Below are 22,413 nucleotides of genomic sequence, written 5' to 3'. Positions count from 1 at the left end.
TTACTTTGTACCTGTGCTCACATACAATTGATAGGTGTCCTACTTTTTTTTTTTTTTGCATACAGACTTCCTTTAAGGTAGGGGTATAGAAATAACTGGTGATAATAAAGAAACTTGACTGGTTCACTGGAATCTCTGTGAACCATGAGACACCCTTTGAAACCTGTAGCAGAGTACTGCATTTTATGTTATTTATATTAATAGCAAACTCAAAAACTACAGAAATAGAAATACAAAAACTGCATATTTACCTTTCTACATGTGCAGTAAAATGTATTTCATATTTTGAGAATAAACTTTTAACCACTAGAAATAAATATGTAATATCACAGAAGCTTTTCTGCTGTAATGAGTTTTAAGAAACATGAGCATTATAATTGTATTACAATGTAAAGTTCCTCTAATCTGAGCAGCATTTGTGTTCTACTACATAAAGTTGGATTAAACACGAACACTGTTAGAGTACTGGTGTAAACATGGATGTAATTCGAGCAACATTTAGTTTCCTGTAATGTAACATTTCAGTAAAAATATTAATATTACTGTTTTACTAAATAAAATTATATCAACAAGAACTGTCCTACAGTACAAGATTAATTTGAATATAAGCACTATTATTTATTCGTTGCCTGTTAGTTGCAGTATTACCTGAAATAAGTGTTTCAGAAAGTATACTTAGAAGAAAAAAAAAAAGACTTAATTTAGAACAAGCTGATATTCAACAAAATAAAATCATCTCTGTATTTATATTTGTGAGAGAAGCCTGAGAAGTTTTCTTAAACTGACCTACACATGATTGTAAGAAGAAACTTTGATTTTGTCTTAGTCCTGTGTGTGTCAGTCGGTTAAACTGAAGAAAGTCACGTGCTCTTCCTAAGCATGTTAATAATTATCATATCTTAATAACGAATCTACCTGTGGCAACTGAGTCTGCGAGCACAAATAATATTCAACCATTTTGATAGAAACAACAAGAAGTTCATTTCAAAATAATATTTCAGTTATGTAACTTACCTAAGAAAACATTATAATGTTAATAATAAAGTAAAAAGACTGTTGGGAATAGTAATGAAATATTTTCCACTTGTTAAACTTTATTAAAGACTGCCGAGTTTCAAAAACTATATAACAAAACGATTTATGGGTAAGTAAAAATTTAGAGGTATGTGTTGTATTTCGCCCAAAGCTACAAGAAGGCTATTTGCGTTAGCCGTCCCTAATTTAGCTCGTCATCACCACCCCCATCACCACCCGCCGCCAACTCTTGGGCTATTCTTTTACTAAAGAATAGTGGGATTGACCCATCACATTATAAAGCCCCCATAGCTGAAAGGACAGGCATTTTGGTGTGACGGAGATTTGAATCCGCAACCCTCAGATTACGAGTCGAACGCCTTGACCCACCTGGTCATGTCGGGCCGAACTTAAACGTAAAAAAAGAATTTGGTTGTTTCCTTGTTTTTGTTTTCTGTAGAAAGTATCACAAGTCTCCTGGCTAGATCTTTTTGTCTCTGTCGTTCTTAGTATTGATTTGGTGTATGTTTCGTTGTATAAGTCCGTAAATCTCTGGTTTCCAACCATAGAAATCAAAACATGTTTAGCAGATCTAGCCAGGAGACTTGCGATACTTTCTACAGAAAACAAAAACAAGGAAACAACCAAGAGAAAGAAGACAACTTAGATAATTTTATTGACATCCAACAGCCAAACTTCCCAGGTAAAATTACAAATTTATATTTTCCAGAAACACCTAAAAACAACATCTTAAATGATTTTTTTCAAAGACTTTTCTCACAAAACCATCAACATAATTTCACAAAACAGAAAACTAAAAAACAACCTTACAAAATGAGACATTAATTCCATTAAAAACCTAAAACAAGACAAAAACATAAAAATTCTAAAAGCAGATAAAGGTAACGCTATAGTCATAATGAATAACAGACACGAACAAATTTAAACCAATACACACAAATCCAACAAAGACACACGAGACGCAAATGAACAAATTACTACTACAAATGAAAAAAGCCAACACAATTTCACAAACACTTTATTCATACCTATGTAAAACCGACGCACGCACACCACAAATATACGGCATCCCCAAACCTCATAAAACAGATTGTCCATTACAACAAATAATGTCCACATATGAATCGTTTAATTACAATCTTGGTAAATACAAAGCATGGGCATTCTCCAAATATGTAACATCAGCCAGCTCATTCATCAAAGACTCTTTTAATTTCAAGTCTAATCTAAATCAACTTAATCATAAAGCCTTAATGGCCAGTTTCGATGTTATATCCCTCTTTACAGAAGTTCCAACCACTGAAGCCTGCAAAATAGCTTTAGAACTCTACATCCGAGAACCTAACCCAACTATAGAAATTCCCAGCAACCAGTTAGCAACCCTCATAGAATTCACCACGATAAAGACAAACTTCATGTTCAACAACCAAAACTATATACAAACAAATGGCCTAAGCATGGGCAACCCAGTATCACCAGTTCTAGCCAATATTTTTATGACACAAGTTGAAACACAAGCAATTAACACAGCATTACATCCCATCACTATACTGGTACAGATATGTAGATGACACGGTTGCGGGATTCAAATCTACAGAACACATACTTAATTTTTTCAATCACATTAACTCTATACATCCCAACATTAATTTCACATGTGAACAGGAAGAAAGCAATCAAATATCATTTCTGAACCTCAAAATTACAAGAACCAACACACAATTCAAAACAGAAATCCACCAAAAAATCACCCATACTGGACTATACATTCCTTGGGACTCAGCACATGAAACAAAACAAAAGCTCAACATACTAAGAAACCAAATAAACACAGCCATAAAACTATGCTCACCAGATAAAATTAACGATGAATTAGACAAAATAAAACAATACTTCATCAACATCAATATGTTTCCTCCACAAACCGTAGAAAACATTATACGCACACACCTAGAAAGAAAGCAAAATCAACCAACTAAAGTAAATACAGCTCACGAATCAAAAAAAACCATGAAACCATATACTGCTGTATACCATATATTCCTGACATCAGCAAACAAATAACCAACATTTGGCAAAAATTAGTAACAAAATATGACATTCCAGTTAATACCAAATTTATTCAAAAACCAGGCACAAAACTGAGGTCTATACTATGTAAAAACTACACTGACAAACACCACACCAACATTATTTATAAAATACAATGTGATAACTGCCACGACTTCTATATTGGAGAAACAAGTAGAAAAATGGAAACCAGATTCAAAGAACATAAAAAGTCACCTTCACACGTTTTCGAACACTGCAAGTCAAATAAACACAACATAACCATAGAAAACACTCAAAGAAACAAACATAAACAAATGCAAAATTAAAGAAGCCTTACTTATACAACAACTTAAACCCAAAATAAACCAATATAAAGGAACGCCTTTATACCTATATTAATATAATAAAATAAATAAAATTATATATTCAAACATCTAACACCGCCCCTCTACATTCCGACACTCAGTTACACAACCCCTTTCAAACATGTGGTGAGCTTTCGGTCAGTTACCTCTTTCTTTGTGAACCTGACGATGACCGAAGAAAGTCGAAATATTGTTCGCTCTTCTATGTAAAATATTTTCTCAACCCAAACAAGCCGTTTTTGCATATATATTTCTCTACAAGTGGGTTTTCTTGACATCACTGAAGTTTAATATTCTCTAGGTCTGAATTGCTTCAGACTTACCAAAGTGATATCTCCATAAGTAATTGAAAATGGTTGCATCATGCTCTCCTCCAAAGATGTACATGTGTTCTAAAAATTTCACAGCTGAGTGGTTGTGCAGCTCTCCTGGTCCTTTATTTGTCTTTATTCTTGACCAATTCAGTGTTGCTTAGAAAAAATGAAAGCAAAATGTGTTTGTATTCACAATACTTTAACATATATCTGTTCTGTCTTTGTAACATTTTCTAAAATAAATTATTCCAACACTGTCAAGTTTGTTAATGAGACTTGATTTTGAAAACCCAATAACTAGTTTCTACAGAAACAGCTAGTTTGCGAAAACTACACTTGAACACAATGTCAAAAGACACGTGCATACCAATGGTAGTTTTTATGTAATATAGGATGATAAAAATCATAAGCAATATGTTCTGTACCATATTATTAGTATGCCTTGAACCAAAATACTTATGGTGGTCTTAAAATCTACAAATCCAGGACTGTAAACATTGATATTTCCTGTCTACCATATTATAAATGTTAAATTTCTTTCATCTAGATGAACTTTGAAAGCAAAATATATGGTCAAATGAAGGATTACATGTTTTAAGAAACAGTATAACCTAAACAAAAACAAATCTGAAGTATCCATATAAACATTACACTAAATCAAATACTTCTTTCATGTGGGACATTCCTGAAAGCAGCATGTGCATTATGGTAGAAGACAATTATTTATTCAATGAGAAAGGAGGGAACAAATTTTGGAAAAGGTAATTGAAATCAATTAACTCACATCCCCTACCATTACATATCACTTAAGACATTAAATAATAAATCATATGACACATCTACATTATTGTGGATTTACATTATTGGTATTATCATTATGGCATCAGAAACATTTACAACTGACTTAAGCTTTAACTGTATTTTATTTTAATTTTTGATTTGCATTTGCCATATATTTTTATACTAATTTGAAATATAAAACAGGAGTGAAACAGAATTTAAACTAAATAGACAAGGTCTCCTAAGGACCCCATAGTGCTAGCCCTCATAAGAGCAGAGTAGAGCAAAAAGGCTACTGTCTAAAGACTATATTATAGGCTAGGTTTCATTATTTGTGTCAATAATGTCATAAACATATGATGAAAATGTCTGATGAATATTTTAATATTTTTGAATTTTGTTCATCTAATCATAGAGTGGTTTGAAGTTTACTTTATTCTTTTAGCTGAATATAATCATCTTTTAAACACAAGTGAAACTGTACTAAAATATGTTAAAGCACATCTTACAGACTAGTAAGGTCCACAAAAATGAAAATAATTTTATGTGCAAAATTTTTCAAACTTTTTTAGGTCAATAATTTTTATTAAAACATTTTCAAAATCTTTCTGTTTAGCTTAGTACAGTTTCAGTTTCTTTTTGCTATCCAATCACAGACAAGATTTGGTTTGGTTATTATTAAGCAAAAAGCTACATAATGGACTATCTGTGCTCTGTCAAATATGGGTATTGAAACTCAGATTTGAGCCGGTAGATTTACTACTGAGCCACTGGGGAGACAATCACAAAGTGATGTTACTAAAAAAAAACCCTTATCAGTCTTACAAGGTAATAGCTATGTGTTACTAAAAATGTGTACTTAAAAATTTTCATTAAAAACCTAAATTTCAAATACCTAAAGCATTCATTTTAATAGATGTCTTGAAATATTTGAAAGCAACTATAGTAATATTAGTTCTCATTTCAATGCACATTAATACCCTAGTACTTACATGATGTGAATATTGGTATTTTATTGAAGCTTTCTTACATATGTATGACTGTTACAGCTCTTTTAAGGAAAGACAGTTAAGCAAGGCTTACCAAAAACACACATTTGGGTACAATGTACAGTTAACACATTACATGATTGAAGAACCCTAACTAAGGTTATAAAGGATAGTTCTTGATTTAAAGACTGTATTAATCCAACACAGTATGAATAAATGGTGGTCCATCAAGAAATTTACTGATTAAGTAAATATAATATACTAAGTATATTAAATATGTGGATGTTTACAAGAAGTAGATCTTTCTTTTATAACATATCCATGTACAGTAAGAAGAAAATAGCCATGCAAAAATGTTATAAGAAAGTGTAAGCAGTTACTCCTGAACCACAAAACTACAAAAGAAAAAAAGCAACAAAAAAAACAACAGCTAATGGAACTGCAATGAAAGACAAGAGTGAATTACTCCTAGTGAAGTCTCCCATTATAGGATTTGTCTCTATATGCCCTAAGTTCATTGTCTTGGATTATTTCGTAAAAAACACCAGATAAGGGGTAAAAATAATTTCTGTAAAGATCAATAATAAAGTTAATTTTGTTACAGTCTGATAGATTATTCCACTTATTACTGTAAGATCCCACTTCTACCAATCAAGTTAAAAGAACTACTTTTGAAAGTATATCTGCTAAACTTCTTGAACAATCAGAAAAAACACAAAGAATTATGTAATTAATTCTCTGTCTCTTACTCTACACAGAGCTTCTCTGACTTCATAGACTTCTCCACTTTTATCAAGTTTCTCTGAGGACTTGATCTGACTCCAGAGAAAAAGGCAGTGATCCAGAATCTACAAAAAGTTTGTTGCATGCTTCTGATCTAGTCTAATAATGTTTCATTTAAGGTTCAATAGTGTATAACGTAGAATAGAGAAAGGTGGAGAACATTAACTGTACTAAAGAAATAGTAGATTTTATAATACTTACAGTGGAACAACTGAAGAATATCTTAGAGGAATTGTTAATGCAGTTAAAGATTATGACCAAGAGAATTTCATATGATAAATAACTTTTTATTTACATTATTGAACAAACTAAAATGGCTTATTAACATCTATACTTTCAAAATGAAGCACTCAATGATTTAGATGTAATGTTATCATAAAACAACCTTGAGAATGTTAATATAAATAAACTGTTAAAAAGCATATAAAGATGTTATTTGATTTATAATTAGTTGTCTCTGTGCGAGTTCTTTACTTTCAAAATATAACTTCTTCCTATTAGAGGCTCCACTTTCAACCTAAAATCCAAATAAGTTACTTTGTAATGAGTGTATAGTTGAATCCAATGACTAAGGTCTTGGCCTATTCAAACTCCAATTAAATGCTCATTATATTTCCATACTGTAACTTTTAAGTATGTGTATCTTCATAAAATTTGTCAGTTTTTAATGAAGTATTTTTATTAAAGATTTGTCTGTGAATATATCAAATCTTTTTTTCTTTTTGACCAGTCCAAGTGCAAAGTGAATTTTAAATTAAAATGGAAAATACTTTCATCTCAAAAATCTCAAGTCCGATTTGTGTAACCTTCAAAACATCCTAAATAAATATAAGACGTTTCTTATGTAAACCTTTATAATTTACCTGTTATTATCCCTATCCTAACAATATATTTGATTCTTCAGCCAGTGGATGAATCCTCAAAGTATAATGAAAAATTGTAAAATCAGAAATAAAATGAGCTGTGCTCTTTGTTTCTTTATTATTGGCCACAAAGTTTGAATTACTAAACACTTCACATTTATTTTCTGTGCTTTTTTTTACTGTCAATGACTGAAGTAAAAATTTGCTAAAATAAAGCAACAAATCACCACTTGTGTCATCCTACTGTTTATGTGACAACATAATTCAATACTTTAGAGAGCAACAAAGCATGCACAAAGAAATAAGCTGACCTAACCACTGGTCCAAGAACATGATATTAAATTTATCAGCTTATGTATCTTACAGTATTTACAACAAGAATTCTACACAGTTACAGGATTGCACTTTGAAACTGTAAAAATGTTTATTATATGGTTCAGTGATTAAGTATTGGTCATCCTTCTAGGATGTTTGAAATTTAACAGTGTACCATATATGCAAACAAAGATATTATTTGTGCACATAGTTACAAAGATCTATTTCCCTTTCAACAAACTTATTCATCAACCAATAAATACTATTTATCCATAAATGCTTAAATTTTAGTTATTTATATTAAAACATAGAATAATAAAGGAAATATACTTTGAAAAACAAAGACTGAGTAAATGAGAATTTCGTGCTCTTTCAACACACATTAAGTCTTATTGTAAGCTTTGTTTATTCTTCGGAGTGGAGGGTGAACAGATACTAGTTTTTATAAGCTTTACATATATCACAAAATAATTATGAAATTACTCTATTAGTGCACACAAAACTTCTATAATTTATCCGAGTTTCTAAACAAACAGTATACGAGTCTAAAAAAATTTTGTGTGTTAATAACCAAAAATTTAGTCATCACAATTCAACAGTTTCAGCAAAATTATGATTTTCTCTTTTAAGCTATTTACTAATGACTGTCATACTTACATATACAGAAACCTGCTCTTTTTCTTGGTAGTAAACATTTAGTTAAAAAAATAAAGGGAACTAGATAAAAGGTTCCAAAAGAATGTAATAGTTGGAGGAGCCACTCCACTAGATTGACTAAATATATTGATATTTCAGCAAATCAGAGGTGGAAGGTTCTTATTTTATTCTCTAACTTGTCTATATCTCATATTAGTTTCTAATTTGTAAGCTACTATACACATTGTGTGCAATGCGTAAGTAATAATAAATTTATTTATCAAAATTTTGAAAATAACTAATAGGTCATTACATGCACTTTTTAACCTGCTTACAGTAAAAAGTTTATATAAAAATCATGATTACATGCATTACAATTTTTACCAATCAGAAAGTTATTAGCATGAATTTCTATTTGTTCTAAAGGAAGGCTAAATTTGTCTATTGCACCAGCAAGGCTCACTTTATGGTGACCAACTGAGGCATCAGCCACACCAGTCATGGCCAGATAATAACTAATTTTAGATTTGTGTTTTTAATATTCATTATTGTAAATCTACAGAAAAAAAGTAAATACAAGATTAAATGACTTGTTGCATAATTTACATTATTCATGAGTGATTAAATTTTGAATATAACTCAGTAACATTTTGTGACATACACAAAAAGGGATTTAAAAATGATACTGAGAGTTATAGCATTAAGAAACATGATGGCATTAGGCCTAGAATCCCAAAAGGGAAAAATGAGGATATAACCTCTCACAATCTAAATATGGGTCGTCCAAGCAATGGAAAACCAAGTCATGCTTGTCTGACCAACAGGGAGGACACATCACAGCAGCACCCTCTCCCAATCGATTAGCAAATCTCTGAGCATGTATGGCAATGTCTTATGAAGGTGGAAAGACTATGTAATCAGCAGAACAACTTTTCCCAACAAAGAGGGAGAAGAGTCATAAGCAGAAATGCTCAATAAAAATTGTGCAAGAGCTGGGATGTCCATTCAAGACTCGTGATTAGCTGTCTGAGCAAAAGAAGGTATCCAAATTCTTACCAGTCCACCCTTGATCCCCCATAAGCTCAGCCTCTAAACCAACATGACACAAAATATTAGAAATCATCTAAGAATTCACCTCTCTGAGTATGAGGAATTGGACATCCTCCGTGGGAAGGGGATCTCCTTCCAATGCCCTGGAAAATGCTAGACTCCACAGGGGACAGAGTAGGAGCACTGAAATATTCCATATCAAAGACATAAATGTGAGAAATCATATCTGAAAAGTCTCATTTTTTGTTATTATTGAAAATAAAAAAAGAGACAAACTCAATACCCAATAAAACAGAACCCCTCCTTCAAACCATCTAAAGCAAGATATAACTCAAATTATACAACATGTAAGAGAAACCTGCAGCAAGCACATAAAACCATTGTTCTAACTTTCTGTCATGGAGAAAAGTTAATCAGTAATAATGGAGAGCTTTTATACTGACCTGTTATAACAGGTAAAGAGAATCAGAAGACTTAACTTGTTATTGGCAAGATAGTAGGCCAAAGGATGGAGCAAGCAAGATACCAATGCTAAGATGGGCAGAGAAGAGAAACTTTCACTGAGATAAAGCTAAAGTGTGAGAATAGATATGTTAACATTTAGATAACATAAAAGTATGAATTATAAGTTACATTTGATGCTAATTTTACTGACATACATTGATGATAAAGTCTGATTGAATATTGGCTGTAACTGTGAAACTAGAAATGTTGACATTTGCAGAAGAATCAGGCATGTGTTGAAAGGGTTAAAGTGTAAACATTGCCAAGCTTTTCCTGTCAAAGAAGTAATTAATTAAACCTTAGTATATCAAATACTGAGTTGATTACTTAAAAACAGCACAACCTCTGTATTTATTACAATAAAATAACATCAATTATTTAATTAGCCATTTTCCAAAATTGGCAGCTTTCATTTTGGCTTATCATACTATTGATCTGTTTTTATAGTTATAGGTGAACAGGAATAACTACAAATTTCCACATTTATAGAATAAATACTAAAAATATCATGTCCATGGTTAGAAGAATAGAAAATGGTTTAAAAATAGAAAACTCTCTGCATTGAAAAGGTAATAAAAATACTCAAACAAGAGGCTGACCAAACATTTAAAATATTCAAACCAAAGGTTGATTGGGTAGGTAACACACGTTATACCACAAATTAAACAGCTGGGTAAAAAAGTCAAACCACAGAAAGACTAGGTTGTCAAAATACTCAGACCATAGGTCAATCAGGTAATTATGATATTAAAATATCAGATTGACCAGATTGATAAAATAATTAAACCATATGCTGATAGAAAACTAAAATATTTAAACAACAAGCTGATAAGGTGAAGTCCTAAAACCCCAAACTGGCTTGGTAGTTAAAATATTCAAACCTTAAGCTGACTGAATATTTACAATACTTTAAACACAAGCTTACCTATTTATATGCACAGATGATTAAAAATGTTTAAGAGTTTAAATATTTACCATAAGCTTTGTTAGAAGATGAAATATTCAGGGTTTTACAGTATAGATGTAATTTACTAAAACCATTATGCATACAAAGCTCTAATTAAAAACTAATCTTTCAAATTAACAAGATAAGAGATGCTGACATCAAATTTATCTTACAAAAGTCAAATTTCCAAAAGTCTCCTCTTTCCTGCAAGTCTGTCATTCCTCCATATACCCACATAGCTTCATCATGAATGACACTAGTGTGATTATGACGTGGCAAAGGACATTCCAAAAAATTTGGGAACTTAAAAAAATGCCACCTTTCTGATTCTGTATATGGAAAAACAGTTAAATAATGTTCAAGAAAACTGAGCATAATATTATTGTTAAACGATATTTTGAAATTGAGTGTGCAAACAAAATACATAATTTTTACATATATTGCTCAATTATTCAAAAACACAATACAAATTGTGCTGAGCCTTCGTCATATTACACCAGTGAGATTCTATTGTGTACCACTACAAGCATTTACTTTGTGTGCATATGTACATATATTTTCAATTTTGCTATATTATACAAGTTTAGTAATTACACACACTGCTTAAGAAAATCTTACCAAACTTATTAGTTATGTGTAAATATAACAGGTACAATTTCTTAATATATTAGCAAATTTTAAACAGCATATTCTCTAAGAACAGAAAAAAAACAACCCAAAAAAACATCAATATGCTGCAAATGGTTCATACAATTCTATGCCAGTTCTAAAATATTAAATGTGCAAAATTCAGCTACAACAACTCATTTTACTGCACTTGGGTCACAAATGAAACATGCATTGCATACAAATGTATATTTACAAAAAAGGGATGATCATCATCAATGACGATGTTTCTTCTATTGGTTTACTTTTTTTCTAGTTCTTTGCAGCTTTCATATTATTTGCATATATCATGGTCCATGGTATTTTTTCTTAGAGCTCTTGTACCAATGTATAAAACACAAAAATGATTAAGTGGGGCCTTAAAATGTATGTGTGGTGCATTCACACTGCTATCAGAAAGTCCTTTGAGTCACCTACTGGTGTTCACATGTCTACTCCACAATCTTTATGCACGACAATAATGAGTCTCACATACTTTTCTGAAATTTTCTTCTTTGTCAAAGTACCCCAAGTTACTATTATTAGTACTCTACTGCACACCTTTTCCAATTCCAAAAATGCTGTATGAATTGTCTTCCTTTTCCTCAGTGTCTGTTAGTCAGAATCCTCAAAGCAAATACTACATCCGTTGTTGGGTATGCTAGTATAAATGTAATTTCATTCTGTGAGATTGAGCTTTCTCGTCACATTTTTTTTATTTATTATCCTTCCCAATAACTTCATCAATTTTATTCCTCAAAAACTCCAGCATATTTGGATGTTACCCTTTCTGCTGTAAACATGCACAACAAGTACTTTTCCTCCATGTGCATGGCATTTGCTCAGCTGTCATTATGAAGTTAAATAAACATATTAGCCAGTTCACTCCTTCATGGACCAATTCTTTCATTTTTTCAGTTGGAATTCCATTTGAATTAATTACCTTTCCTCTTTTAATATTTTTCTAATTCCTCTTTTACTTCCCTTTCAGAGCTTTGCTGTATAAAACCCAAATTTTTGTCCATGAAGACATGGCTGCCTTGAATATTCTTTGTTAAGTGACTGGCTGAAGTATTTACTCCATCTCTCTTTTATTCACTCTGCATCATGTATCAGTTGTTCATTTAAAACCTTAATGATTTTAATAAGGTTCTTTGTTGCTCAATCTTTAGCTTTTGTTAGCTTGTAGATCATCTTCTGTCCTTCTTTGGTTTCCAGTTTATCAGAGATTTTTTGCATTTGAGTCTTTTCTCTAATAACAGCTTTCTTTACCTTCTTTTCTTCTTCATTTCCCTATAAACCACCAGATCTTTGACACTTTTTAATTTTTGCTATTTTTCTGTATAAACTTTCCTATTTTTTTAATACTATTTTATATGTTATCACTCTACACCACACTTCCTTATCAACAGCTACACCTAACTGTGACTCTCCTAGTATTTCTTTGGCATTATCAAGTATACCTTTTCTACTTTAATCCACACTTCTTCATTATCGTGTGGGTTTACCTCAGTCTCAATGAGGTGTGACTAAACCTTCCTTTTTCTGATCTTTTAACTTCTACTACTTGATTTTGGATGTATATTTAACGTTTCTCTTTTTTCTTCTCTTCTTCCCATCTCATACTTATTACTAACATTTTGTGAAACTCTCTACAGATATTATTGTTATTATCTCTCCATTTTCATTCATTTTCTCTCGAATTTGTTCTTTTTGCCCACTGTCACATCTAGCTTGTGATGATAAGAGTTCACTATTTGAATATACTCCATGCCCATGGAAGCCTCATAGACATAAGCCTTTCACTCATGTTTGATCTCAGTGATGCTATTGCTTAAATATTTACAAGTTATCATGCCAACACTATTATTTCCTGATGTACTGTTCTTTGGCACTTTTCCAGCACATTTCTTTGGAAATTTAAACCTTTTTTTTTCTTTAGGATTTCAGCTAACTCATTATTTTTCCTGTTAGTGTTCCAATACTCCATGTTGTGAACCATAGTTTCCAGATCAGCTTCTTTGGGTGTCTCCATCCTTGCAACAGAAGTCCTTGTCATTTTTTCACAAAAAAATGGGTGTATTTCCTTTGTACGGTTTCCAGTGAACATCTTAGCTTTTAATCCATTATTTTCAAGGACTCATTCATAGGTTTTCTGTGCCAACTACTGTCCAGTGCACAACCCCACAGCAAGCTGGAAGACTGGTGGATTACTTGTTTGTTTGACTTTATCCACTGACCAATCCATCCAGTTAGGCCCTGAAAACAGCTATACTAGTGCTGGCATAATTTTTAACAGTTATGGTTTCAAGCAAAGTCAAAATCATGCCAAAATAATTTAAAGTGCAAACTAAATACATATGCTGCTTGAATATTATCGGAACATAAAACACATTGTGTTGAGCCCCTGTGATACTGAATCAAAATATAAAATATAAACAAAATATAAAAAGCAGTTTTATTAATTTAAAAATATAACTTTATTAGAGAATATTTCTGATAAAATAACAGTATCATTCAAGTTCAGTTAAAGATTGTTACCTCTGAAAAAAAAGTTGATGTTAATTTTTAAACTCTCTGAGTTTGTGAGCCTTTATCTTTTATTTTAGAGAATAAAAGTGAAATAAAAGTTGTGATTAACTATGAACATTAAAGAATTATTTGATATCAAATAAGTTTACCAAACTCAAAGGCCCAAAGTTCCCCTGATGATCCTTTAAAATCTTGGTAACCACCATAGATATACATCATACCATTGTACTTCAAAGCAGTGTGTCCACGCCGTCCAGATGGCTGTGAAAAGGCTGCTGTCTTGGAATGCATCTTTTTCCATGAATTTGATTCTAAATTAAACAATTTAGTTACAATGTTACAATGTTCTATTAAATTTGAATAGCAATAAACTGATTATCTGGTAACTGCAATTTTTAAAAGCACTGCTTACTGAATTATAAATTATGAAACTGAGTAAAAGTTTTACGAAAAAAATAAAACTCATAATGCATCGTAACTTATCAACTTTTCTCCACTAATAACCACTGTCATGTAAATTTTTCATGAAAAAGAGTTCTAAAAAAATTTGTAATGATTATATAATATACATGAAATTGGATTAGTAATTGTTGGTGTGAATCTTTATTTCCTTATAACATTATTATACAAAGAAATACTACTTTTGCTGGTTAGAAGATAAAAAAATGTAGAATCTAAACAAAAATGATTAAAGAAACACACTTTGCAAACATTCCAAAAGAACTTTCCAAGATCTAATGCGAAAAAGCCGATTAAGCCAATTTGAATAATCTATTACTGGAGATTAGAGCTGGAAGAATATTCAAAACTGGTAACTGTTTAATCGATGGGTTCATTAACTGATTATATTTAACTAACTGATTATTACTTTATAGAAGCCAAAAATAAAAGAATAAATGAAAGCCAGTACTTAATTAAAAATAAAGGAAACATTATAATACCAATAATCACATTTTGATATTTGCAGTGATACAGCACATTGATCCCATTATTTAGATTTGTACTTATCAACAAATAAACATAATGGCAATTTATGGATTATTTGGATGGTCAGAATAATTTTTGATAAATTTATTATTTTTGAGAGTTTTGACACTAATTGATTAAGCTGAACAAACTTGAATTAATGAAAAATCTTAATGAAAATATTTCAAAAGCTTCATGTGACTTTTATTGGATAAAATATAATAAATTTTTGAAAAAATGGGAATTCAAAGCCATAAATATAAGAAAATACAAGAAGCACATCTATATACATTTTGAACAAGATTTTGATAAAAAAAAAGTTTCTCTTCCTTCACTCACTATCTCTCACTTTTAATTTTGATTAACAAAATTAACACTTTTATCTTTACCATCTTAAACAATGACTACATGTTTTCATGCAAATAAAAATTTAACAACAGAAATACAATGAATACACTACTGAAAAATAAGTACCTTATTAAATTTGATATACTAAATTTAAATAATAGGCAGTCATACCATAATCATTTAAAAAAAATAAAGTGAAAGCTTTATTTCAAAAATACACATAACACTTTATCCATACTATCTTTAACAATGCTTAGATGTGTAAGATGGTTTTGTAACAATAGAAATAAAATAGTAGTGACACTGAAAAGCAGTACTAAAATGGTAATGGGTAATGATATTTTAATAATATTAAGCAACAATTGAATTTAGTAAGGTTGTTCACAATAATCACAAGAAAATCAGAGACAATTACATTGATCAAAATACCTATCTTGATTTTACTTTCTTGGGATTTTGTATCTCCTCCATCCTTTACTGATGAAGAACTATATTTTTTTCATGTTTTCTTCCCACAGACAACAATTTACTATCACTGCCTGTTTTGCCCTGTTTCTTCTCAATTAACTGTCTTTTTTTGAAGTTCAACCCTCTTTTGACTTGTGTATTTTATTCTTTTTTTCTTAAGGGAGAAAAACACCCCCTTCCCCAACTGCATAGAGATGATAGATAAAGAAGGAACATGGGAGGCAAACACTTTGTTCAATATTGAGTGTTTTTTTAATAACATTGACATGTGCACGTAGGGTGTAAAGATCTATCAGTATACCAAATTTGAAAAAAATCCATCAAAATTAAGTGTTTTTTTATCAAATAAATTTTTTATACTTTCAGGGTGAAAAAGACAAAAAAGGAAAACCTTCAAAAGGAGAATTGTGTACCTTATGTACTTTTCAATGGATTGCTTTATAATTTGGTACATGACGTAAGAATCTAGTAAAGCACATTGAATGAAAATATGATAGTTTTGATTATCACAGTCTGAGCTACAGAAAAAGGGAAATTGCTAGACTCTAACTCTATTAATAATACACACTGTATCTTGAAGTTTGTTTTGGTTGCACAACACACTATTGTTTGTCTTGATATCCAAATACCAATGAACATTGTTTTGAAATTATCCTTATGCATCCATCAAATTGCCCAAATATGCGAGAATTGTGTTATTTCAAAGAATTATCAGCATCTTATATCTAAAAATCACTAAATTGAACCCTAAAAAGTAAAGTACTTGGTAGGACATGTAGGATAAATTTAGTATATGTGTGCCCCTTTTACAGGCTGAACCCAGGTCTTCGTACAATTCGACATCCATGCCTGACTGTGATGAAAACTTAAAATTGATTTATAATTGGTTAGATGTTGTTAATAATGACTGACATTTCCTCAAAGAATATTAATTTGATGATAGCTTGGTAGTTCTAAATCCTGAATGGCCACCTTACTTGCTGATATTATGAATAAATGTGAGCAGATCAACAGGAAATTTTCAGCTTATGGCTTTATAGACCCTTAATCCAGCCTTGGACATAAATAGTTATGGAAAAATGTTGGTGTGAAGCCTCAACCAGTGACTCAAACAAACAGGAAATTTTCAGCTCATGGCTTTATAGACCCTTAATACAGCCTCAGACATAAATAGTTATGGAAAAATGTCAGTGTGAAGCCTCAACCAATGACTGAAACAAACAGGTACCCCACCAAAAACCCACTGGTAGAGATAAAGGAGCCAGACATAGGTCTCTTGACATAAGAAGGAATTAAATGTACTTGGGCAAGAATGTCATACCTTCCTGGCAAACTTCAGTATCAAAGCAATCAAGTGAGAAAGGCCAAGAAAAAAGAATGTGCCAATGTAGAAATAAGGAACAGAATGAGAGTTTATGCCAAAAATCCCTCTGGAGAATAGTGGATTGCTTCAAAAAAAGATGGATGCAGAATAGTTAATGTAAAAGGGCAGTAAATATAAGGCAAAGGAAAGAAAACTAGGTTTGAGAGAAAATAACAGAAGACAAATCTGAAGAATTCTTGATGATGAGAAATCCACTTGAAATGAAAATGTATCTCAGAACACAAAGATGAGTCAGGAACGTCAAAACACTGTTCTCTCCTTATCAATACCCATACCAGCCGTTCCGAGATACAAACCTGAAGAATAGACTTCAGATCATGAGAATCCAGAAAAAGGGTTTCAGCTCTATTGAAAACCAAAGCATATGTGCAACTCCTCAAAGAGAATAAAGCACACTGGCACCAAACTGAAGATGATACAAAACAATTTTTAGCATGAGTTCAGATATTCGGAGGAGGAAAAAAAATGTAATACTCTGAATAAGAAAAATGACTGCAGAAGTGAAAAGACCAATACTAAGAAATAGGAGATAATGAAAGATGGTAACATACCTGAGAAGAAAAGTCAAGGAAGGATGTATAATGTTGAGGCAGATTCATGTCTGCACTAGAAGAACTGTTTGCAAATTTATGCAGTGGAAAAAATTGCCTAAAATCATGTCCCTATGGAAGGAATAACAGGAAAAGAGAAGCCCATCTCAAGGCTTGAAAACAGGCCTGGGCCACATGCAAGACTCCATCACCTTTCACACAATGACTTTAACATCCTCTGACAGACAAAAAAGCACCAAATACCATTGTGGTGGTCCATCCAGAGTGAACAAGTTCAGCTGTTCAATGCTAGACAGTGGAAATGATCATCTCTTCATAATTTATGTTGGGGAAAATAAGAGCCCCAAAGTCTGCAGAGGCAAAATTCTTTGAAAATAGAATAAAAAAATGCTCCCACAACTGTTGGTTTTGTAGATACTTCAAATAAGCATTTGTGTAGAGAAATTTCATGTGAAAAACAACATGTTTTTAAACACAAGTACAAAATAGAGAAGTGATGTTAAACAATAAAGAGAACCAGCTGTGCTAGAAGGCAGTGCCACAGTCCATTTGGTAGAGAGTTTCTGCAAGCTCATTTGCATACAACAACACAACAGTATCAGGTGAAATCTGATGGGTATTACTTGACTGCCATGGTTTCTTCCTTTGCCTATCTGAGCATTGGTACAATTTTTTTTCTCACTTGTTCCAGTTTTTTTATACCTCACTCACAATTGCACTTGGCAATATTTATCTTGTGATCCTTTCCACCTATATCAATGTGCCCTCTATTCTGGTACTGTTTAGAATATAAGCACCCCATTCAGATAAGGTTATCACTTTATTGAGACTGATTAAATCCCAGTCTATAACACCAGCTTTTGGTGGAGAAAACGGGCAGGAGAGTGTGTGAAAAGAGGTATATATTATTGGTGAGACATTTGCAATTTTGTAAAATGTTAACTTCCAATACATTCTTACCTCCTATCCCACTGATAGCTACAATCCCACATTGATAAGAAGAAAGGGTTGGTAAGAGCATTACTTATACAGAAAACATCTGCATTAATCATGGGTGTGTCAACAGCAGATTGTCACATGAGTGGGGAAAACCACACCACATCCAGAACAGGTACACTCTTCTCATGGAATGTAATTCCTGTAATGTGGGTGGAATTTCACTTTCCTCATAATCACTACAGATCAAGTCCCAACTAGGTTCCACTACTCAGGGTTGGAACTAAAGGGCCATTGTTCCTATATCCTACACTGATAGTCAGAGCAATTGTACTCTAAATTATATAAAGATATACTTAAGAGTGGATCTCAACCTGTAGTCATACAGCAGTGTGTCCTGAGCCATCTGAATCACAACAAGATAGTTAGCAACACTGAAGAGGACAAACCTTCTCCTTAACCTGAAGAACTTTGAAAAGTAGGACTCCAAGCTTGGAATAATGAGATTGTGTATGGCTTACGCAACCTGAGAAAACAGAACTCACATATTCTGAAATTATGAATATTCATCCTCATTCCTCAACCATGTAAGTCCATGGTAAATTCCATTTCCCCCAGAATTATGGAGAGAGAATGAAAGAATAGTGCTCAACTAGGGACCCAGGATGGGACCACTCTGTAATCAGAAGTACAAGGAAGCAGTAGAACTCTCTTCCATGAACAATATACTGATCAAAAAGAAGGGTCACAGACAATCCAACTGGATAGCTGAGTATCAAATCTGAACTGGAATTATGAGTAGGCTGCCACATAGGCTGGTGCCACTCCTACCAATATCTGGGGAAAAACATCCCAGGATCTGAATAAAAGGGCCCCCAATTTCACCCTCTCCTCCAAGAGTGGAGGAGTTCACTCTAATACTCTGGAGAAAAAGCCTCTGTCCATCAACCCAGTGGCTGAAAACCAAGTGTGGTGAGGATTCCCTAGTTCCACTAGTAGAATCAGAAGAGTAATGCATGTTGGAGAGTCCTTAGGAACAATGCAATAGGTAAATTAAGTTTCCAAAATTTATAAAACCAAACCATTCCCAATTTATGCAATTCAATGATCAGCAGGTATGAGAAGGGTCCTCTTATGGTTTACTCGTGATAGTCAGTAAGTGGCAGTCCAGGAGGGTACAGGAATAATAAGCATTCAGCATCAAGGTGGTTTTATACAATAACTCATTTCTACAGAGCCTTTTGCAACCTCCATAAAGTATATTGAATTAGTGATTGTTAGTGGAAAATTGGTTTGATAAAAGCACACCTACCTAGGAAATACTTGCCACAGAGTGAGATCCTGTGAAAACAAGATAAGGAATCCTGGGGAGCAATGAAAATACTCACCTCTTTATACTATCCAACAGAAATAGTTAAGATAGCTATAGAGAATAGGCAACAACCCTCAGTTGAAGACATCACACAAGTAATGCAAGATAAAAATACTGGGGGAGGTCCACATACCTGTCTGCACAATGACATCCAGCAGGCAATTCTACTGTGCTGCTAAGAACATAGAAATGTGACAAATCTTATTAGACAGCCCACAATAAAAAGTTATTGTCTTCCATGGCATTTGTGAAGGCAACAAAACTTTTAAGATCATCACTGAACATGACCACAATCAAAATTTGATTGGATAGGGAAGTGTGAAACAGTAGAGAGATGAACAGGTGAAAAGGATTTATCACCTTACCTGTCTGACAGTATCTTGGGTGAGAAGACCTTGACTAAGGACGTAGAGAGAATAAGAAAGTTGTCTGTGGACAAACAGTGCAAACCGCTCCATTCTGTGATGTCAGTAGATCAGCATCCATGAAATATAAATCTTAAGGTAAAGGAGATAGATGGCATATATAAAGGTCAGGTTACAGATGTATGTTGAAAAAGAGCACATAATACAACCTTAATATGGGAATATGGAGAGTACTGGGAACTCAAAGAATAATAAGTTACAAGAATTAAAAGGTTGTTATTAGGGCTCCATTAAATTGACCAGTTGTGGAAGATGCAAAAACTTCTGCCATACAGTTAATTCAAAAATTGAGTTATGATTGGTGCTTCTGATTAAAATAGGTTCAAACTCCTCCTACTACACCATCACTGATATATGAGTAATTTCTTTTGATAAATGTTCATCTTGGACGAAGCAACAACTGAAACAGATACATGGTAGTATCATAAATTAAACCCCAATGTCATGTGAGAGACTGTGCAACCTCTATGCTTGAATCTTGAGCTTCTGGATAACCAGGTATACCATGTCAGATCATGGGTGCCTCCACAAAGATAACCTAAGAAGAAATGGAAGAGGTGGATACTTCAGAAAGTACTGCATAATCAGAAATCAGGATGTATTAGCCATTCTGGTTCTATCAACAAAACTCTAAAATGGGTTTTAACATTTAGTACACTTGGTAATATATAATGTGGAGAGAAGTCCTAGAGCTGTAATTCTGTCCTGTCCTGAAGGAATAAATCCATTGCTAAATTCCAAAGATGAAGTACTGGAGACCAAATTTCCAGTAGTTGGGTGATCCAATGAGAAGTGAATATGCCAATCAATACTGAAAAATGAGAGCCAATCAACAAAACCTTGTAATACCGTATCTACTCTGTTGGAAGAATTTATTTAGTGAGACAACTGACCTGCTACTGCAGGTGTTACTTGTAGAACATGACAATCTAGTAAAATAATAAGACAGGAATGGTCCTGAGAAATGAGGTCTAAAATTTGAAAACAAGGAAACTTGGACCACGTTATTCCTTGATGAGAAACACAAGACACCACCACAGAATTGTTAATGAAGCCTAACAATTTTCCTCTAAATATTCCCAGACCATGAGGCACTGTCAGTTGAAGAGCAGGAAAGGATGTGTAGGGAAACCTATATATCTGTACACAGACCCTGGAATTCCTAACTGTTGGTATATGCACCTCATCTATGAAGCAAGGCATTCATGAAGAAATGGAACTCTAGGAAAGGTGGTAGCAGAGGAACCCATATCTTCAGATTATACCAACTTAACCAACCTTCAAGAATGAAGAATGATCCCAACAAAGAAAACTAGGAAACCCAGTGAATTGGTGTTTATCACCTCTTGGTCAATAGAGATCATTAAAAGCATCTTTTGTTCTCTTTTTCCAAAGGCATGAGGGGTTTGAGTGATTTCTACATTCCTAGAAAAGAAGCAACCATCTGTATAGTGGGAAAAGGAGAAGTGAGTAAAACTCATGCACCCTATTCCATTGCATTGAGCAGGATAGAAATTAACTTAACTTGACTAAGACACTAGATGAAAAATAAAAAATACCTGCACTGATGAAATATTGAACTGGAGCATGAAAAGATGTCTTATCTATAAAAATGAAGCCTGCCTTGGTTGTTTCTAAAAGTTGAACTAGGATGTGATGTTCTGACAACTGACAAGATGATATCAACAGCAACCAGGCATTCATGGAATGGTGTATGTATGGTGCAAGGAAGTGGAGGCATTAAAAAAAAACTTGTATGATACAACAGAGCCCACATCAACCCAATACGAACCAGACATAAAAACAAAGAGCTACAGTACCTGACCTTTGTACACAACAAAAGTGGTGGGACTCCATTATTATGCTATTGTGTAGATAGGTGCCAACAACAACAAATTTGACATCTACAATACCAATGATAAATGTAAAATGTGATTGATGATGGGCTACTTGTAAAAATTGGTAAATCTAGGCATTGATATAGGTAAGAAAGATCAATGACTGGACATCAATCTTCTATTCATAAGAATTAACAAATGACAGGAATAAAACTACACAAGAAATGGCATGACACTCTATTTAGCCCCAGACTAACCAAATTGTGATAGCCTTAAAAATAAAATCCAAATCTCATGGATCTGTAGGAGACAGAAA

General features: G+C 32.8%; 1 protein-coding gene across 9 annotated transcripts in view; it reads right to left on the bottom strand.

Moving 5' to 3' along the window:
* Positions 1 to 22,413, bottom strand: part of LOC143246196 (uncharacterized) — a 67,147-nt gene that overhangs the window by 22,135 nt on the left and 22,599 nt on the right. For 6 of the 9 annotated variants that reach the window (XM_076492439.1, XM_076492437.1, XM_076492440.1 and 3 more), the window contains 3 exons: positions 13,959 to 14,120; positions 10,806 to 10,961; positions 3,776 to 3,922 (listed from right to left, as the gene is read on the bottom strand). In XM_076492439.1, coding sequence (XP_076348554.1) covers positions 3,776 to 3,922; positions 10,806 to 10,961; positions 13,959 to 14,120 — 465 coding nt within the window. The remainder of the gene's footprint in view (positions 1 to 3,775; positions 3,923 to 10,805; positions 10,962 to 13,958; positions 14,121 to 22,413) is intronic. The other 3 variants (XM_076492444.1, XM_076492445.1, XM_076492446.1) reach the window with 3 other exon arrangements.

The sequence above is a fragment of the Tachypleus tridentatus genome, chromosome 3 (assembly GCF_004210375.1).
Source record: "Tachypleus tridentatus isolate NWPU-2018 chromosome 3, ASM421037v1, whole genome shotgun sequence".
NCBI classification, from domain to species: domain Eukaryota; kingdom Metazoa; phylum Arthropoda; class Merostomata; order Xiphosura; family Limulidae; genus Tachypleus; species Tachypleus tridentatus.
Note: the sequence above shows the minus strand (reverse complement) of the source record. Positions and strands in the feature narration are given on the sequence as shown.